The sequence below is a fragment of the Suncus etruscus genome, chromosome 2, assembly GCF_024139225.1.
Source record: "Suncus etruscus isolate mSunEtr1 chromosome 2, mSunEtr1.pri.cur, whole genome shotgun sequence".
In the NCBI taxonomy this organism is placed as follows: Eukaryota; Metazoa; Chordata; class Mammalia; order Eulipotyphla; family Soricidae; genus Suncus; species Suncus etruscus.
Genome location: NC_064849.1, coordinates 32520556 through 32539197, shown reverse-complemented (window position 1 = coordinate 32539197; position 18642 = coordinate 32520556). Strand labels below are relative to the sequence as shown.

The 18642-nt window shown below is 51.4% G+C and overlaps 2 protein-coding genes across 2 annotated transcripts in view; both read left to right on the top strand.

Moving 5' to 3' along the window:
* Positions 1-18642, top strand: part of LOC126000887 (reticulophagy regulator 2-like) — a 545054-nt gene that overhangs the window by 187566 nt on the left and 338846 nt on the right. The gene's annotated exons all lie outside the window — the stretch shown is intronic.
* WNT6 (Wnt family member 6) lies at positions 70-18183 on the top strand. Its single transcript, XM_049768046.1, has 4 exons — positions 70-149; positions 13904-14124; positions 14285-14598; positions 17722-18183. Exons 1-4 carry the CDS (start codon positions 70-72, stop codon positions 18181-18183), a joined length of 1077 nt encoding a protein of 358 aa, XP_049624003.1.

Here is an 18642-nt window from a genome sequence, read left to right as displayed (position 1 = left end):
CGCCCCGACTCCCGCGCGCCCCGGCCGGCCCCCCGCAGCCTCCGCCGCACCCCGAAGCAAGCGCTCACGATGCTGCCACCCGCGCCCTCCCGCCTCGGGCTGCTGCTACTGCTGCTGCTGTGCCCCGCGCACGTCGGCGGGCTCTGGTGGTGAGTGCCAAGCGCACCAGGTGCCCGGGTGGGGAATAAGACCCTCGCGACCCCTCTTGGGGCTCCCGGCAGCCACCCCGCGCTGCCTGCATGAGGTGCGGGGGAGATGCGTGCCGCCCTCTGGGCCCGCCTCCGCCCGGGCACTTCTGCCAGTGGTGGGCACAGCTGCCAGCTTCTTCTCCTATTGTATGCGCGCTCCTCAGGGGGTGTCCTCCCTGCCCGCCAGGTATCGAGCAAGCGCACCCTGGAATTGCCTTGCCTGGTGAGTAGGGAGAACTAAGCTACATGGATGGTTGGGGAAAATAGATGGGCAGTGAGAGATACGGAAAAAGATGATTTAAAAAAAAAAAGGGGGTGTTGGGGGCGCTGGATTGAGGGCATGCGGGATGTGAAAGGAGGTCTCAGCTGGGGGGAGTCAAACAGTGACTACTTCCCCATCTACTTTGCTCACCCATTCTCCCGAAGCCCCGATCAGTGGGAGGTGGTAAAGGCAAGTGAGAAGAGAAGTAAGGGGGGAAACTAAGGCAAACACCTGGCTTTCTGGGCTTCCTCCCAGATGTCTGTGTGTCCTGGACGGGGTAAAGATGCAGTTTAGAAAATACTAGGAACTGGGGAGGATCAGTTTTGGAAGAGACAAAGGCCTGACCCGCCAAGGGATGGGGTCGATCAGGCTTCCTAGATTTAGCAGAAATTTAGACAGCTAAGGCTGTTTAGGGGAGTGGGACAAGGGCTTGGGAAAGTGGCCGAGACCTCTAGGAGATTCGGATAAGGGAGATTTTCCTTATCCGTCGGAAGTCTTCTTGGCTGCAAAGACCAACCCTGAATAGTTCGGTGTTTGGATAGGAGGGACTTGGTCAAAAAGTCTCTGATGCACCAGCCAGTCCTAGGAAGGCAGGTTGTGTCTATTTGCATATGGCCCTGTCACTGGCTGGAATGTCTTCTCCGCTGTGCTCCCAAGATTTGGAATGAGGGGTGCGGCAGCACAACCCTTTCTTCCCTGGAGATGCTGCTGGTGAGGGTTCTCTTTAGTGACAAGGGAGAGACATCCCCCCCCCCCCGGAGAGTCAGTGAGGGGGCAAACCGAGGACAATTCAGGTTATAGCTAAGGAACATGCTTCCTTTGGTCCCAGTGTATTCTCATGTAGCAGCTATGAATAAAGTAGACACACTTGAGATCCAATCACAGCCTTTCATTAATTTGCTTGACCTTGGCCAAATCATTTCTTCTCTCAATTTCTCAACTATCAAAGATGCAGACTCTAACCGACCTGGCAGATTTGAGAAAAGCATAACAAGATGATCTGATGTTAGAAGTTCTCTTTAAACATAGGTTCCCTTTATTCTTATTCCAAATTATTATTGCTAAAGGTGCCATGGGTGAAAGGGGGGGTTGATTAAGTTTTAAAGTCTAGGGCCCCCAGTAAGGAAGCCTTTGTAAAGAGATGTTTCTCTTGTTCCCCAGACTTTCTTCCCTCCATCCTCCCTTCCTCTATATCCCTTTCTTCCTTCATTCTTTTCTTTCTACGGTCAGGGTTCAGATGCTACTTCTAGTTCTATGCTCAGGGATTGCTCTAGGTGTGCTGGGAGACCCAGATGGTGCCAGGGATCAAATCCCAGTTTCTTAAATGCAACAAATATACTCAACCCTTTCGAATGATTTCTGAGGCCCACTTTGCCCTTTTACAAAGGAATGGAGATGAATTTCTTCATTTGTTCATTTTTCTTCTCTCACTTTTGTCCAATTGGTTCTTATTCTTTCAAGTTAAAATGCTCCTTCTGGGGTTGGAGAGAGAGAGAGCTCAAAGGGTTGAACTTATGTTTTGCTTGTAGGAGGCTAGGCAGGACTTGATTCCCTCCCTCCCTTTCAGAAACAGCCCCTGAGCACTTCCAGATATGCCCCCTCCCAAAACAAATGAAGAAAACACCATTTCCTCCATCTTCAAAGTACTTTAACTCAGGGCACCCAGGCATTGGGCAATGATGCCAGTGACTGCACTTCCTTCTCTCCAAGAGCAGTTATCTCTTCTCTGATCTCTTTGCCCTGATCCCTGAGCTGAGCCTTTGTGTCTAGGGACCCTGAGGCTAAAAGGGTTGGGGGCAGTTTGGTGGCTGAATTGGTTGATTCACCTTGCTGAGGTCTAGATCTGTGTGGGTTCTTTTGTTGGGGCTCCACTTCCCTGGGTGGGAGTGTAGCCAGAAGGGTGAGAGGTCTGGTCCCTGGGAGACCAGGAAGCCAGGAGCTGGGGAGGAGGGTGGAGGGCAGGTGTGGGGGAACACAGAGGCCTTCATGGTCACAGCTGTGGGGCGGGCTGGGTGAAGAGTGAGTAACCGGGGTGATAAGGGCAGCCCTTTCCCTTCTCCTCTCCCTCTGACACTTCAGTCCTTTGATCTGAGCCTGGAGTCCTTCCTGAGGATGTTTGACTCCCCTATCCCTCCCTATCCTCTCCACCTCTCTGGGGCCTTCCCAAATCAGGTTGGACTGTCTGAGTTGGATCCAGCACCCCAGATGCCCTCAGGTCCACTCCCCACCCCTTCACTTCCCTAGATACCTGGAGCAGCCAGAACCTGCAACCTCTTCCTGGATCTCTAGGAACTGCTGCCTGCCTTTCTCCTCCCTGCTTCTTAGAGAATACTGGCCTGCCCAGGCTCCCTTGAAGAAAAAAACTGTGGGATTCCCCCAGCAGCCTTGCTGAGAGCAGAGGGGGACAAGAACTCTGAAGGATTCAACTGTCCTAGTTTGGAAAGGAGGACCCATAATACAGAGGCTCAGAGACTTGACTTTTTCAGCTTCCAGAGAAGTTTTCTGCATTCCCACTCTCTTCTTTCCTCCTTGCAGTGTGGCTTTCTGAACTGGCCTCTAGCCTCCCATCCATCTGTGATTATATCTTGGTGAATCGCAGAATCTCAGATTCCAGGACAGGGGCCAGGCTCTCCTGAGGTCATTTTGTCCAGCCCACAGCCTCCAGGCCATCACAGGCTCTGTCCTCTGCCCCCCCCCAGTTTAGAAGGAGGGGGGAAGCAAGGGAGGGAGGATGGGAAAGGAAGAGAGAGAGAGAGAGAGAGAGAGAGAGAGAGAGAGAGAGAGAGAGAGAGAGAGAGAGAGAGAGAGAGAGAGAGAGCGCGTGCTTTGGCATTTTGGCTTTCTGGTCAGCAGTAGATTTCCCCCTCCCCCTTGCTCCTGCCTCCCTTCACAGCAACCCCCCAGCAAATTCTTCTCGCTGTCTGACCCATCTTTATTTATACCTTCAATCAGTGAATGTAGAAAATAGCTTGCTCTCACAGAATGGCCAAATCAGTCTCCCTTCTCTCTTCCTCTTTCTGTTTCAACTTGCTATGAAAGAGGCCAGCCCTCCCCTCATTTCATCAGGACAAACCCAACTACTCCCTCCCAGTCTCCATCTCCTCCTGTCTTTTGACCAGAGCTGTCCCTTAGGGACTAGAGACCCATGCCAGCCTCATTTTTAAATTTCCCCTACTCCCAGAGGTGGGAGAGAAGGGGCTCCAGATGCCAGAGACTAGGGGAGAGACCCTTATACCCCTCACACACTGTCATCCTTTCCTATCTTGTCTTTAGTCCAGTCTTCCTGCTGGGGGCACCCTCCCAGCTCTGGGTGGATGGGGCTAGGGTGGAGTAGTCTCTCTATCCAGTGCTCCCCTCCAGGCCTCTCATCTTGGCAGCTTCCCCTGGAGAGAGACAATGGGGCTGTGAGCGGAAAAGGGCAGGGGCAAAAGGAGGCCAGCTAGGTCCAGGCCAGAGCATGCCCTGAGCCCCCCATAGTCCTGGCACACTGACATTTTCCCGGGGTGGAGTGGGGGGCGGGGGGGTTCATCAGAAGCCAGAGTTGCAAGGGGGGGCTTGCGGGGGAGGCTTGATCAGCAGGGCCCATTGAAGGAGATTCTAGAGTATATACTTTGATGGGGGAAAAGCAGCTGTGGAGGGGATGAGCCAGGACAGGATACATGGCCTGGGTCCACCCCTGTTGGCAGGAGGCAGGCCCTCAGCCAGTTCTGAGGGTGTCTGTCCCTGGGGCCTAGGCTGAAACAGGGGAGAGAACGTCCCCTAGTTTGTGACCTCAGTGCATTGAGGAGCTGAGCTATTTGGCCTCTGTGAGGCCCCTTCCCCTCAGAAGAAGCCCCTCACCCCAAGTGAAATGCGCACTGGAGTGAGATACCTGGTACCTTCTTCTCACTCCATGGCGAGGACACAATCCAGCTAGTCTAAGCCTAAAGTCACCCAGAATGAGAAAGCAGAGGGCTGGGGTGGGGAGTCCCAGGTCCTGCTGACCACCTTCCTGTCCATGTGTGTAAAGGGTGGGGCCTTCCATGGCACCCCTTATCCTCACGGGTTCAAGGGTGATCGTTGGCACCTGGCACATGACAGGAAGGGAAAACGGGTGTCCGGTCTTGGGTCCCCCATCCCTGCCCGGTAGGAAGCCTTCAGGTATGGCCAAAGCCTGCTGGCATGGAGAAATTTGTGCCTCTGGTCACTAAGGGGTCCCCAGGAGGTGGGCGTGGGGGAGGGGCAGGCGCGGGGAGGCAGGGGTTAATGGAGCTGGGGCATCTCGGGCTTTGATGTGGCGGTGGGGGTGGGGGCAGCGGCTGGGGGGAGGGGAGCCATAATTACCGAGTTACACCGAGCAGGACCGGACGGGCGGGCGGGCGGGCACAGGCCCGGGCCGAGCCGCCGCAGCCGTCAGGCAGCATTTTTCTGCCCCTTCTCCACCACCCACCTCCCCACCTCCCCTTGCAGCCCCCACTCCCAGCCCCAGGGCCCAGGGCTCCCTCTGCTGGCAGCTGGGAGGAGGGGGTGGGGAGGAGAATAGGGAAATAGAATGGGGGGGGGCTGCTCAGGACACCCCTGGCAGGAGGGAAGGGTCTGTGATCCCCTTGACCCGAGTAATTGACTGAGGAAGGGGATGGTCCCGAAAGGGATTCGCTGGTCCTGGCATGGTGGGGTAGGCCAGGTGAGTAGAGGGGTGCAGAGATCCCAGCTGAGAGGTCAAGGGGTAGCACAGCTGACTTACTGTGCAGACCCTAGAAAAGAATCAGGATTAGGGGGGCTTTGAAGACAAAGGAAAGAACACTAGACAGAGGGAGGGAGGCCAGTCCAGCATGAGAGGTCATTTCATCATGCCATTTAGGAATGCATGGCCCAGACTCCTGACCATTCCAGAGTGAGCCCATGGCAGAGCCCGTGGCCAAACCTCCAGTCTAATGGGTCCCCAAAGACCCAGTGTATCTGCAGAATGGTATTGCCTTGGGTGATCTCTGTCTTTAGAGAATTTTCTATTAGGCACTGGGGAGAAAGCACTGGGGTTATGGCACTTTTGTTTCATTCTCAGCACCACATAGGGTTCTCCAAGCACCACCAAGAGTGACCCCCCTTATTGCAGAGCCAGGAGTAAGCCCTGAGCATTGTCAGGTGGGGTTCAGATCCCTTGATCTCATCAAAAATACCTAAAGGACTGGTTTGTAGCTCGGCAGTTGAGTACTTGCCTTGCATGTCTTAGGTCCTGAATTAAATTCCTGACACTGTTATAAGATGTTTTGTTTTGTTTTGTTTTGGGGACACACCTAGTAATGCTCAGGGGTCACTCCTGGCTCTACACTTAGGAATCATTTCTGGTGGTGCTCCAGGGACCATACAAGATGCTGGGGATCAAATCCATGTTGCTGCTTGCAATGCAAGTACCATACTTGCTATACAAGCTCTCTGGCCCCCAAAAGAGGGTTTTTTTTGTTTTGTTTTGTTGTTTGGTTTTGGGCCACATGGCAGCACTCTCGCGTTACTCATGGATTTGCACTCAGAAATCGCTCCTGGCAGGCACAGGGGACCTTATGGGATGCCAGAGATCAAAACTGGGTCTGTCCTGGGTTGTCCGCATGCAAAGGAAAGCTCTTACTGCTGTGCTATCACTCCAGCCCTAAAAAGACTTTTCTCTCTAATGCAGTGGTCCTCAAATTATGGCCCGTGGGCCACATATTGTATTTGTATCTGCTTTGTTTCTTCATTGCAAAATAAGATATATGCAGTGTACATAAGAATTCGTTCATAAGTTTTGTTTTTACTATAGTCAGATCCTCCAATGGTCTGGTCCCCTGTTTAAAAAGTTTGAGGACCCCTGCTCTAATGGAAGAGGTAAGATAAAAAATAAAAAATAAAATAAAATCAAGGAGATGGCTCAGATGGCTGGAGCTCATACTTTGTGTGTTGGAGCCCCTGTACCATATTATTCCCTGAGCATAACTAGGAGTGACCCCCATGTTGGAGGCAGCCTCTGAGCATCACTAGGTGTGACTCAAAACAAACAAACAAACAAACAAACAAACAGAAAGGAAAAGAAAAACACGAAAAGGCATGACAGGGGCTAGAGAGAGTCTTGCTTGCAGCTGACCCCAGTTTGATCCCCAACTACTGCCTGGAACAATTCATGAGCACAGAACCATGACTAGCCCCTGGATTAAGGCCCGTGGCCTTAACTTTGCATGCGGTTGACCCCTGTTTGATCTCTGGCACCACATGTTCTTCTTGGGCATATGGTTCCCTGAAGAGCACCAGGTGTGATCCTTGAGCATAGAGCTAAGCAGGGGTCTCAAACTCGAGACCCACGGGCTGCAAATGGCCCTCCGTACAACATTTTGTGGCCCTGCCCTAGAGGAATCTTTTTTTGTTTTGTTTTGTTTTAGTTGTTTAGGTCACACCCCCCAATGTTCAAGGCTTACTACTGACTTTGCACTCAAGGATCACCCCGACTTTGCCTCCTGCGGCCCCCAGGTAAATTGAGTTTGAGACCCCTGGCTAATAGCAAACCCTGAGCACTACCAAGTGTGACCCATGCCCTCCCCAATTAAAAAGAGAGACAGAGAAATCACAAAATTATTTGTGCGATAAGGATACCCCACTTCTACCTCCCCAATGAGTGGTGAGTGAACTCAGGAATATACAGGAGTTAGGGGCACTGGGGCTCAGGAGAGCAGGTACTTTGGGGAGATGGAATTTCCTGAGACCTGGAGAAGAAGCAAAGAAAACTTTGGATGGCTTTAAAAGTAGAAGTGTGTGTGTGTGTGTGTGTGTGTGTGTGTGTGTGTGTGACTCAGAGTCCAGAAGATCTGGGTACAGTCTGGATGGGCTCAGAGCAACCAGCCCTACTAAACATGGGGGCAGTGTGGCACATGGGACTAGTGCCTCTGACACTTCCTTGGCCCCTTGGGCTTTGAAAGATACACCCACCTTTTCTGCCATGGGGACCCATCCACTGAGTGATGAGGGTGAGTGTCCTTCCTTCTTCCTCTATATACTATATATTTTTATAGGGTTTCTTACCAAGAGGAGCTGGAGTGGAACCCAGGGTCAATCTCCTGAAGGATTGGTGTTTGGTCCAGAAGCTGGGAGGGGGGATGCTCAACAGGGCCAAACAGAAGTGCTCTGGGGGACATGCAGGACATGTCCTGCTAGTATGGAGGGTTGCGGTTGCTCCAAAAAGTGCATGGGGACCATTGAATGTTGGAGGTAGAACCTGGGCTGGGGAATTTTGATCTGTGTTAAGGGTGTAGGGCCTTAGACTCTCAGACTCTAGTGTTCCCTTTGGTCTCTAAATCCAAGTGGGTCAGGTCTGAACCCTAGGTCTCTGGCTAGATCTTTAGAGTGTGCCAGGAGGAACAGCAGATCCCTGAGGTCACCTCTATCAGCAAATGATGCTCCCCACACAGATATGGAGGCATAGGCCAGGACTGGAGTGTACCTGTTCCTATGTGCACACAGACTTCTTTTTTTTTTTTTAATTATCTTTATTTAAACACCATGATTACAAACATGATTGCAGTTGTATGATTACAGTCATGTAAAGAACACCCCCCAACACATAGACTTCTTTAAGAGTGAGGCTGTTTGCTTTTTTACACCAGGGAATGGTATTTTGGTTTGTTTTATTTATGGGTCACAGCCAGCAATGCTTAAGGGTTTCTCTTCGCTCTGCACTCAGGAGACGTGCTCAGGGGACCATATGGGATATCATGGATCAAACCTGGGCTGTCTGTGTGTAAGGCAAGTGCTCAACCTTCTGTACAATAGGTTCGGCCCAAGGAAAAGGCCATTGATGATGGTCTCAGCTCCATCCCATGATCCATCCCTACATTCTTAGACTTCGGTACAAGTGCAGATGCTCCTAAAGGGGGTAGCTTTATTGAGCTGGCCCTCTGCCAATCCTGCCCCAAAGACTGAATGAGCCTTTTACTATATATTTTATAGGGGTCCTTTTCGAGAGGAGCTGGGGGTGGGGCCCAGGGTCAATGCTCTTAAAAGATTGGTGCTTGGTCCAACAGCTGGGAGGGGGGACGCTCAACAGGGCCGAACGGAAGTGCTCTGGGGGACATGCAGGACCAGGAATAGGACTCAGGGTCTCACATATTCTAGAATGTTCTAGAATATTCTAGAATGGCCCCCTTATGAGTTCATGCTCTTATGATTTGTTTAAATTTGTGTGTTTTTTATTTATTTATTTATTTAATTTTGGTAAGATAAGATGTTTGGACCACATTCTGCAGTGCTCAGGGACTAGTATTGGTTTTGTGCTTGGGCCGGAGAGATAGCATGGAGGTAGGTTGTTTGCCTTGCATGCAGAAGGACGGTGGTTTAAATCCCAGCATCCCATATGGTCCCCCGTGCCTGCCAGGAGCAATTTCAGAACGTGAGCCAGGAGTAACCCCTGAGCACTACTGGGTGTGACCCAAAAACAAAAACAAAATAAAAATAAAAAAGTGATTCCTAGCAATAATACAGAGACCATATTTGGTAGCAGGAATTTAAACTGGGGTTGGTGGGATGCAAGCAAGCACCTTAATCCCTATACTATCTCTCCAGCTCTCTCCAGGGTTTTATTTTTATTTTATTTATTTATTTTGTTTTGGACCACAGCTAGGGATGCTCAGGGGTTATGTTGGAGATAGAACCTGAGCTGGGGAACTTTTATCTCAAAATGTCCCCCAATGGTAGAATTGAAGAGAGCCTCTCATTTTTGGGGGAGCTCAGAGAGGACACTGGCATGCCCAGAAGGCTTCAGCTCACCTGGATCTAGCCAATGGGTGAAGCATAGCTTTAGTGTCTGATCCTCTTTTCTCACCACATGAGTAAAGCAGCCAGGACAGGAGGGCAGGGAGTAAGTTGGTCCCTGGAGCTTCCTCCTCCCCAATCCTTCGCCTGACCAGCTGGTAAACAAGTCTTATTCTCTGCAGCTGGGGAGCAGACCTTCACCTCCACCAAGGGTCAGCCCCATGCCTCTGGCTATCCCAATTCCTCTCCTATCTCTCTAGCCCCTGGAAGCAGTCAAGGTCAAGAGGTTTTCTGTTGTGGTCCCCTATGTGCTCCACCTTCTGCTGCCTTCTGGAGCTGCGGAGGGGGCAGAGAGGAAAGGGACAGAGAAACCTTGAGGAGATAAGCACCACAGCCTTGGTAGAGAGGCAGTGAGCCAGCAGAAGGGGGCTGGAGAGCTGGGTCAGGAGCAAGTGGAGAGCAATAGCAAAGACCTTCAGGCCACTAAGTCCTGCTGAGCAGGTGCCATGCCAGCAAAGCCCATGTTTCCCAGGGCCCTGTGCTCCCAGGAGAATCTCCTGCCACAGCTCTGTCATGTTATGAGGACCAAGTGTCAAAAGTCCTTCATTCTGATTTGCCTTTCTCTACCATGAGCTGGATTCTCTTTATAGCAGTGTTCTGGAGCCAGAGATAGAGCAAGCAGGTTGTTTGTTTTCCCTGCAGTTGGATTCAGTCCTGGCCCTCCCATATGATCCCCAGAGCACACCTAGGAGTGTTGCCCAAGTACCATACAAAGAAAAAACAATAGTATTCTATGAATCACTTCCTATATGTAAATTTTCATTTTAAATGAAAATTAAAGGGGCTGAGGGAAGGAGCAGAATTAAAGAGGCAGAGGGGCAGAGGGGGCAGAGAGATAGCACAGTGGTAGTAGGGCTTTTGCCTTGCAAGCAGATGACCTGAGACAGATTCTCAGATTCAATTCCCCGCATCCCATAGGGTCCCCGGAGCCTGCCAGGAGCAATTTCTGATCACAGAGCCAGGAGTAACACCTGAGCACTGCCAGGTGTGGCCCCAAAACCAAAATAAATAAATAAATTAAAATAAATTTAAAAATGTTGAGGGACATGGGGCAGGAGCAATAATACAGCAGACAGGGTGTTTGCCTTGCATGCAGCCAACCCGGGTAGAATCCCTGGCACCTCATATGGTCCCCGGAGCACTACCAGGAATAATTTCTGAGTGCAGAGTCAGGAGTAACTGCTGAGTACCACAACGGGTGGCTCCCTAAAAAATGTGGGGAGAGCTAGGGAGATAGCTTAAAGAGCCAGTACACAGCTTTGCATGCAAAAGATCCAGATCTAATGCTTAGAACCACATGGTTCCCCAAGTAGCACAAGAAGTGACCCCACAAATCAGAACCCAATCGAGGCCGGAGTGGTGGTGCAAGCCATAAGGTGTCTGCCTTGCCTACACTAGCCTAGGACAGACTGCAGTTTGATCCCCCGGAGTCCCATATGGTCCCCCAAGCTGGGAGCAATTTCTGAGTGCATAGCCAGGAGTAATCCCTGAGTATCACCGGGTGTGGCTCAAAAACAAAAACAAAAACAAAAAGAACCCCACAAAAAAATATTTGGGAGGAAGGGCCAAAGTTATAGAGTAGAGGGTGAGGCTTTTGACTTGCATGTAGCTGATCCCAGGAGGACCAGCAGAAATGATTCTTGAGTACAGAGCCAGGAGTATAATCCCTGAGCACTACAGGATGTGACCTCACACTGCCCCTCAAAACAGTGGGAGGAATTCGAATGCCTTGACACCTACCAGTGAGGACACAGGTCCTCCGGTGGCTACCTAGGGCCCATTCTACGAACAGTAGACGAGGGGTGGGAGACTGGCCAATTCCAGAGGGTCGCTCGCTGAGAATCAGGTAGGATGCCCCGTCTTGAGCCCCACTTGAACCTGCTTCCTACTGCTGCACCATCCATGGTGTTGGAGATTTGAGGCTGCACCAGCCCAGCTGCCGTTGCCATGCAGAACGGGCCAGGCTGAACACTGAGTCTCATCTCTGACAGGAGAACCTCAGCTTCCCCTAGACTGCAGAGTACAGGTGAGGATAGGTCTGGCAGGGGTGGGGATAGGTGCATGATGTGTCTGTGCGTGATGCCTGTGTCCTTGTGTGTATGTATGTGTGTAGCTTATATGTCACTTGTATCTATATATATACGGTGTAGCATATGAAAAAGTTTCCATAAGATGATTCTTGGAATTGTATATAAAAGTGTTTCCTTAGGATTGTTCTGTGACTTTTGCCCCACCTAACCCTTCCAGGTGGGGCGCTGTGGAGTTGGGAATAAATAGCTTGAAGGAGAGGAGTGAGGGGCCTTCTGTGAAAAAGCTGCTGGCTGCAGGAGGATTCTCTGGCTCTCCTTGCCCGATCTTTTAAACCCTATCGTTCTTGTCTGTGTGGATTATTATTTGCTGCGGATAAATATTACCAAGGTCTTCCCCCGAAAGGGGACAAGGGGATGGGAAGTAATTTCTCATTCTGGGGGCTGTTCTTGGATTCACAAATACCCAGCAAAGTTAACAGCGAAGAACCACTGCAATACGGGTCATGGGTGCAAGAGATACATGTGATTGTGTGTATGTGGTGGGTGTATGGCATGCATGAAAATACCTGTGTAATATATGTATATGATAAGTATATTGTGTGTGGCATGCTTTATGCATGTTTGTTAATCTTCTGTATGTGTCTGCCATGTTTGTGTACTATATGTGTTGTGGTGCACACATATGATATTTGTATCTGTATATATGGTGCATTGTGTGTATGGTATATGAGTGAGTGGCATGTACGAGGTAGATGTGTGTGAATGTGTGTATATGTATGTATGTGGCTGTACAGTACTGGGCATACACTCCTCCCTGTGAGCATCATTTGCAGCAGTGTCTACTGGGCTCTGAGTGTGTCTTGAGCCCTGGCTTCCTTTTGCGCTAGTGGGGCATGTTGTATATGAAAACATTTCCGTAAGATTATTCTTTGCCTGTTGTCCCACCTTGACCTTCCAGGTGGGGGCGCTGTTGAGAGCCAAATAAATAGTTGAGGAGCGAGGTGTTCAGGGTCTTTTGATAGAGGTTACTGGCTGGCTGCAGATGTTTTTTGAAGCTGGTAGTAGGCTGACAAAGGACTCTCTGCACCCAAACTTTTTACCCATTTACCCTCCTGATTGTGTGGATTATTTGCTGCGGATAAATATTACCAAGATCTCCCACCACAAGGGGATAAGGGGATGGACATCAATTTTTCATTCTGGGAGTTCTTTGTGGATACACGAATTATCCAATAAAGGAGTAAACGGGACACAAAAGGGCAGTCCTGTCATCTCATTGTCAGGTACCTGTGCTGGGCACAGGGACATCTAGTGGCAATGTCCTACATGGACCGGGGTGGGGTGGGGTGGGGGGTGGGCCAATCCACTATACTCTCCCCCACATTTTCCACTCTGCCTACTCATATTCCCTCCCAGAATCTTCTCTGCCTACTGACCACTCTCAACTTCCATGTGCATCTCTTGGCACCTTAAACTCTGAGCAATGCTGCCTGGTTGTAATAGTTCCACACAGGTGATGGAACCCCTGATGTCCAATCCCTAGTGAGACTGCTCTGTGGAAACCAAGTGGGGGAAGGAGGCTGGGCTTGGAGAGATTTCTGAAAGTGTATAGAACTTCCCATGGGGTCTTTATTGTTAAACCTGAGAGGGTCTCCATTCCCTTCGGGAAGGGAGAGGCTCATTGTAGGAAGGCTGACCCCTTTGTGCTGCAGGAAGAACTTGAGTGAGCAAGGAGCTATGGCACTCTTTGGGGTCTCTGATCCCCACATCCTCATAGCCTGAGCCTTTCTGGATCCCTGTCACTGCCCCACCCCTCTTGTATCAGCATAGTCCATTCAACACATCATCAGCTTGTGGGCCAAGAAGACCAGACAAATCCTTCTCTTACACTACCCACTCTGCTCAGTGTGTCTACATCTTCTGTTCTTTTGTCTGTCCTGCCCTTATGGTCTTCCTTCTGTTCATTTCTTCCCTGGTCTGCATTGAGGTCAGGCTTGTTGAATTTTCACTCCCTGACAGTGGTTTTCACCAAGTCAAAATCTCAGAATTTACTGATGAAAGAAGATGCACCACGGAAAAGCTGGGAAGATGGTGTTCAGGGCTGGAGCACATTCTTTGCAGGCAGCTTGTGGTTTCAGCCTGCATCACAGTATGGTTGCTGGGAACAGTGCAGGGAGTGGCACATGTGGCCCCAATGGCGTAAAGGAGACCAACTCTTTGCTCTGTAGCAATTTCAGTCTAAAATTTTATTAAGAAGGGCCACAGAGGGGCTGGAGAGGTAGCATGGAGGTAAGGCATTTTGCCTTGCATTCAGAAGGATGGTGATTCAAATCCTGGCATCCCATATGGTCCCCTGAGCCTGTCAGGAGTGATTTCTGAGCATAGAGCCAGGAGTAACTTCTGAGCACTGCTGGGTGTGACCCCAAAACCAAAAAAAAAAAAAAAAAAAAAGAAGGGCACAGACATGGACGGGAAGACAACAGAATGGGGCCAGTGCCAGCTAGCTGGAGAGCATGTTGGGGGTAAGTGGGGGGGATAGGCATATTTCCTGCTCCCTCTCCCCCATCGTCCCCCTTTTAAGGTGCGCCTCTAATCCACTGTTCTTTGCTTCCCAGGGCCGTGGGCAGTCCTTTGGTCATGGATCCCACCAGCATCTGCAGAAAGGCTCGGCGGCTGGCCGGGCGACAGGCTGAGTTGTGTCAAACAGAACCGGAAGTGGTGGCCGAGCTCGCCCGGGGTGCCCGGCTCGGGGTCCGAGAGTGCCAGTTCCAGTTTCGTTTCCGTCGCTGGAACTGCTCCAGTCACAGCAAGGCCTTTGGGCGCGTCCTGCAGCAGGGTCAGTGTGCAGGGGATATGTGGGTGGTGGGCTGAGGATTTGCCCTTTCTTCTCTAGGCAACCAGAGGACAGGGTGGCATTTGGGGGAGGCTGCCCAGTTGTCCCCCCTGCCACTTGGCCGCAGGCCTATGGGTTTCCGACTCCAGCCCTGTTCCCATAGATATCCGCGAGACTGCTTTTGTGTTTGCCATCACTGCGGCAGGTGCCAGCCATGCCGTCACGCAAGCCTGCTCCATGGGGGAGCTGCTGCAGTGTGGCTGCCAGGCCCCTCGAGGGCGGGTCCCCCGGCCCCCAGGCCTGCCTGACCTCTCCGGTCCCGCTGAAGGCAGCGCAGCCTGGGAGTGGGGTGGCTGTGGTGACGACGTGGACTTCGGGGATGAGAAGTCGAGACTCTTTATGGATGCACAGCACAAGAGGGGACATGGGGACATCCGTGCGCTGGTGCAACTGCACAACAATGAGGCTGGCAGGCTGGTGAGTGAGGGCTAGGGTGAGGGTGTGCAGGAGTATGAGAGAGTGTGAGACTTGTGAGTTTGGGGGGGAAGTGTATCTGTGTCTGAACGAGAGTGTGTCCAACTGTGAGTTGTGAGAGTGAATGCTTATCAGTGTGTTGTTTGTGGGGGACTGTGTGTGTGTGACTGCACATCAGCATGGAAGTAGGAGTGTGTGGGAGTGAATGTATATGATGGTGAGAGTGTGTGAGTAAATCTATGAGTGTAGGGCCCGGAGAGATAGCACAGCGGCGTTTGCCTTGCAAGCAGCCAATCCAGGACCAAAGGTGGTTCCAATCCCGGTGTCCCATATGGTCCCCCATGCCTGCCAAGAGCTATTTCTGAGCAGACAGCCAGGAGTAACCCCTGAGCAACGCTGGGTGTGGCCCAAAAACCAAAAAAAAAAAAAAAATCTATGAGTGTAAGTATGTTTATGAGCCCGCGAGTGTGTGAGAATATGTGAGAATGAGCTGTCTATGAGAGTGTGAGTATGTGTGTTTGTGAGTCAATGTGTGAGATTGTGGAGCACACTGGTGGGAGTGCATTAGGAACTGAGGGTGGGAGTGAAAGTGTCTATATAACATGTACTGATGCATATGTGTGGGCATGTTAATACCTGCTAATATATGGATAGACAAGGCACATGTTAATATGTGAGTATGTTAACACCCATTGGCTCAAGTGTTCACATGTAGATATATGTTAAGGTAAGATGTGTCAATGTGTGAGTTGTCACCATACGCACATGTTAGCATGTATTGTTGCATGTCAATGCATGTAGTCACATGGGCATGCATATGTTAAGCATAGACATGCTAGTATATGTGAGTACATCATATATAGGTACATGTTAACATGGATACATATGTATGCAATTTTTGCCTTTATACATATGCATATATTAATATGCATGGGTATATATTAATGTGCATGTGTGTTAGCATTCATAGACATATGGCGTTTATGTGCTGTATGTTTGGTATATATGTTAATGTGTGCATGTGTTAACATGTGTGAACATATTTAGTAGTATGATATGTGTTAATATGCAGGTGTGGGCATGTGCTAATGTAGATGAGTGCACTGCCATGTGTGGTGTTGTGGCATGTGTGGGAATCATTTGGGAAACTTGGTGGGGTGAGGCAGGGCTGGTGCAAGTGGGATGCCGTTCTACAAGAGATCATCACTTGGGGAGGTTACTCCTGACTCTGCACTTAGGAAATCACTACTGGTCTCAGAGAAACAATTGAGATGCTGGGGCTCTAATTAAGATCTGCCACATGTAAGGCCAATGCTCTACCTACTGTACTATAGCTCCTACCCACTCCCTATATTTTTTTTAATCAGTGAGGGCTGAAAGAAGGTCTAGGAGCTGGGGCAGAGGAGGTCTGTTGAAGCAAAGGAGGCTAGGAGCAAGGACAGTCTGGAAAGGGACAAGCAGGCTGCAGAAATAATTGGGGGAAAGGAGTAAGAATAGAGGAGATGGGGAAATGGGGAGTTGAATTCAGAGGACCTGTGAGTGCATGGGGCCTTGCTAGCTGACTGCCAGTAGCTCCTGTCCAGTATGTTACCAGAATCAGTGTGGACCTCCTTTCCTCTGTATGGAGGACCCCCTCACAAGCTCCCACTTCCGGAGGAGGGGGAAGGGGAGAAGAGAGGTCTGCAAGGGTGCACCCAAGTCTGAGCTTCTGAGTAATCTCACCCTCAGATGGAGAGTGGGGGTGTATTGCTACCTGTAGCCCTATGCCCCAGTCTTAGGGCCTTCTTTTTTGTTTTGTTTTGTTTTGTTTTTGGGCCACACCCGGCGTTGCTCAGGGGTTACTCCTGACTGTCTGCTCAGAAATAGCTCCTGGCAGGCACGGGGGACCATATGGGATTCGAACCAACCACCTTTGGTCCTGGATCGGCTGCTTGCAAGGCAAAAGCCGCTGTGCTATCTCTCCGGTGGCCTTCTAAAGACACCCCACATGTTGCACTCTCTGGAGTTCAGGACTGAGGCACTGGGATAGTCAGGGGAGAGGGCCCAAAAATGGGTGTCAGAACAGGCCCGCATACTTGTCAGAGCCTTGGAGAGGGGTGTAGAGACAGACTTAGCCTGCCCAGGGCGCCAGTGAGGGTTAGGAATGAGAGGGCCCGATTGGCAGGACAAACAGGATCTTTATCTCTCTGTCTGTCTCTGTCCATTCTGTCTCTCTCAGTTCATTTTGTTTGTTTTCTTTTGTGTGTGTGTGTGTGTTACACCAGGCTGCACTAGGGGTTATTCCTGACTCCACGCTCAGAAATCGCTCCTGGCAGGCTTGAGGGACCATATGAGATGCTGGGATTCAAACCACTGTCTTTTGCATGCAAGGCAAACGCCTTACCTCCATGCTATCTCTCCGGCCCTCTCTTTGTCCTTCCTCTCTCTCTCTCTCTCTCTCTCTCTCTCTCTCTCTCCCTCCCTCTCTCTCTCTCTCTCTCTCTCTCTCCCTCCCTCCCTCCCTCCCTCTCTCTCTCTCTCTCTCTCTCTCTTTCTCTCTCTCTCTCTCCCCCCCCCTTTGGTTTTTGGCCTATATCCGGTGACCAGGGGTTACTCCTGGCTACTCGATCAGAAATCGCCCCTGGCAGGCTGGGGGGACCATATGGGATACAGGGAATCGAACCGAGTCCCTCCCAGGTCGACCACAGGCAAGGCAAACTCCCTATGGCTGTGCTGTCTCTCCAGCCCCGCTCTGTCTCTCTCAAGCTTCAGGAAAAGTCTCAGGGCCCGGAGAGATAGCACAGCGGCATTTGCCTTGCAAGCAGCCTATCCAGGACCAAAGGTGGTTGGTTCGAATCCCGGTGTCCCATATGGTCCCCCGTGCCTGCCAGGAGCTATTTCTGAGCAGACAGCCAGGCAACCCCTGAGCATTGCCGGGTGTGGCCCAAAAACCAAAAAAAAAAAAAAAAAGAAAGAAAAAAAAAAAAAAGAAAAGTCTCAGTCTGCCTTCCACTCTTTCCACTCCCCCATGCCCTGGTTTTAAATTTAATCTTTTCAATTCTTTAATCTCCTCCACTTTCGCTTCCCAAACCCACCACCACCACCACCACCACAGTGCTCTCCTCTCTTTCCCCTTGCGCCCCGCAGGCTGTCCGGAGTCACACGCGCACGGAATGCAAGTGCCACGGGCTGTCGGGCTCCTGCGCGCTGCGAACCTGCTGGCAGAAGCTCCCTCCGTTCCGCGAGGTGGGCGCCCGGCTTCTCGAGCGCTTCCACGGCGCCTCGCGCGTCATGGGCACCAACGACGGCAAAGCGCTGCTGCCCGCCGTCCGCACGCTCAAGCCGCCTGGCCGCGCCGACCTGCTCTACGCCGCCGACTCGCCCGACTTCTGCGCCCCTAACCGGCGCACAGGTTCGCCGGGCACACGAGGCCGCGCCTGCAACAGCAGCGCCCCGGACCTCAGCGGCTGTGACTTGCTGTGCTGCGGCCGTGGACACCGCCAGGAGAGCGTGCAGCTGGAGGAGAACTGCCTGTGCCGCTTCCACTGGTGCTGCGTGGTGCAGTGCCACCGCTGCCGCGTGCGCAAGGATCTCAGCCTCTGTCTCTGACCAGCTACCTAAGGCCTCGAACTGCGAGCCTACCCGCCCTTAGACATCTGTGGGGCCTCAGTGCTCCAGCTGGGGGGTGCTGCTGGGGGAGGCGGGGCGCGCTCAAGGTCCCCTGCAAAGGACAAGTCTTGGGCCTCTGGAAACTGTGATGCTCAGCGAGACAGAGGGGTGCTGGAAACTCCCCCAAGCTTGTGAAGGCCCAAAGCATCAGCTGGACACCCACTGGACCTTCCCCAGTGGGAACTCTGGCGTGCTTCTGGAGGAGTCTGCATGGACTATCTCTGGTTGTAGTCTCCAGATGGAAAGCAAAGAGCCAGCATCTCTGGTTGTCTCTGGTTGTGGAGCTCCTGCAAACTGCTGACCTCCTTGAGGGTGGATGAGTTTCTTATTAATAAAAATATATTTAAACCAATAGGGCTGGGGTGAAGTTGGGCGGCAGTGGTGTTGATCTGCTGCTTC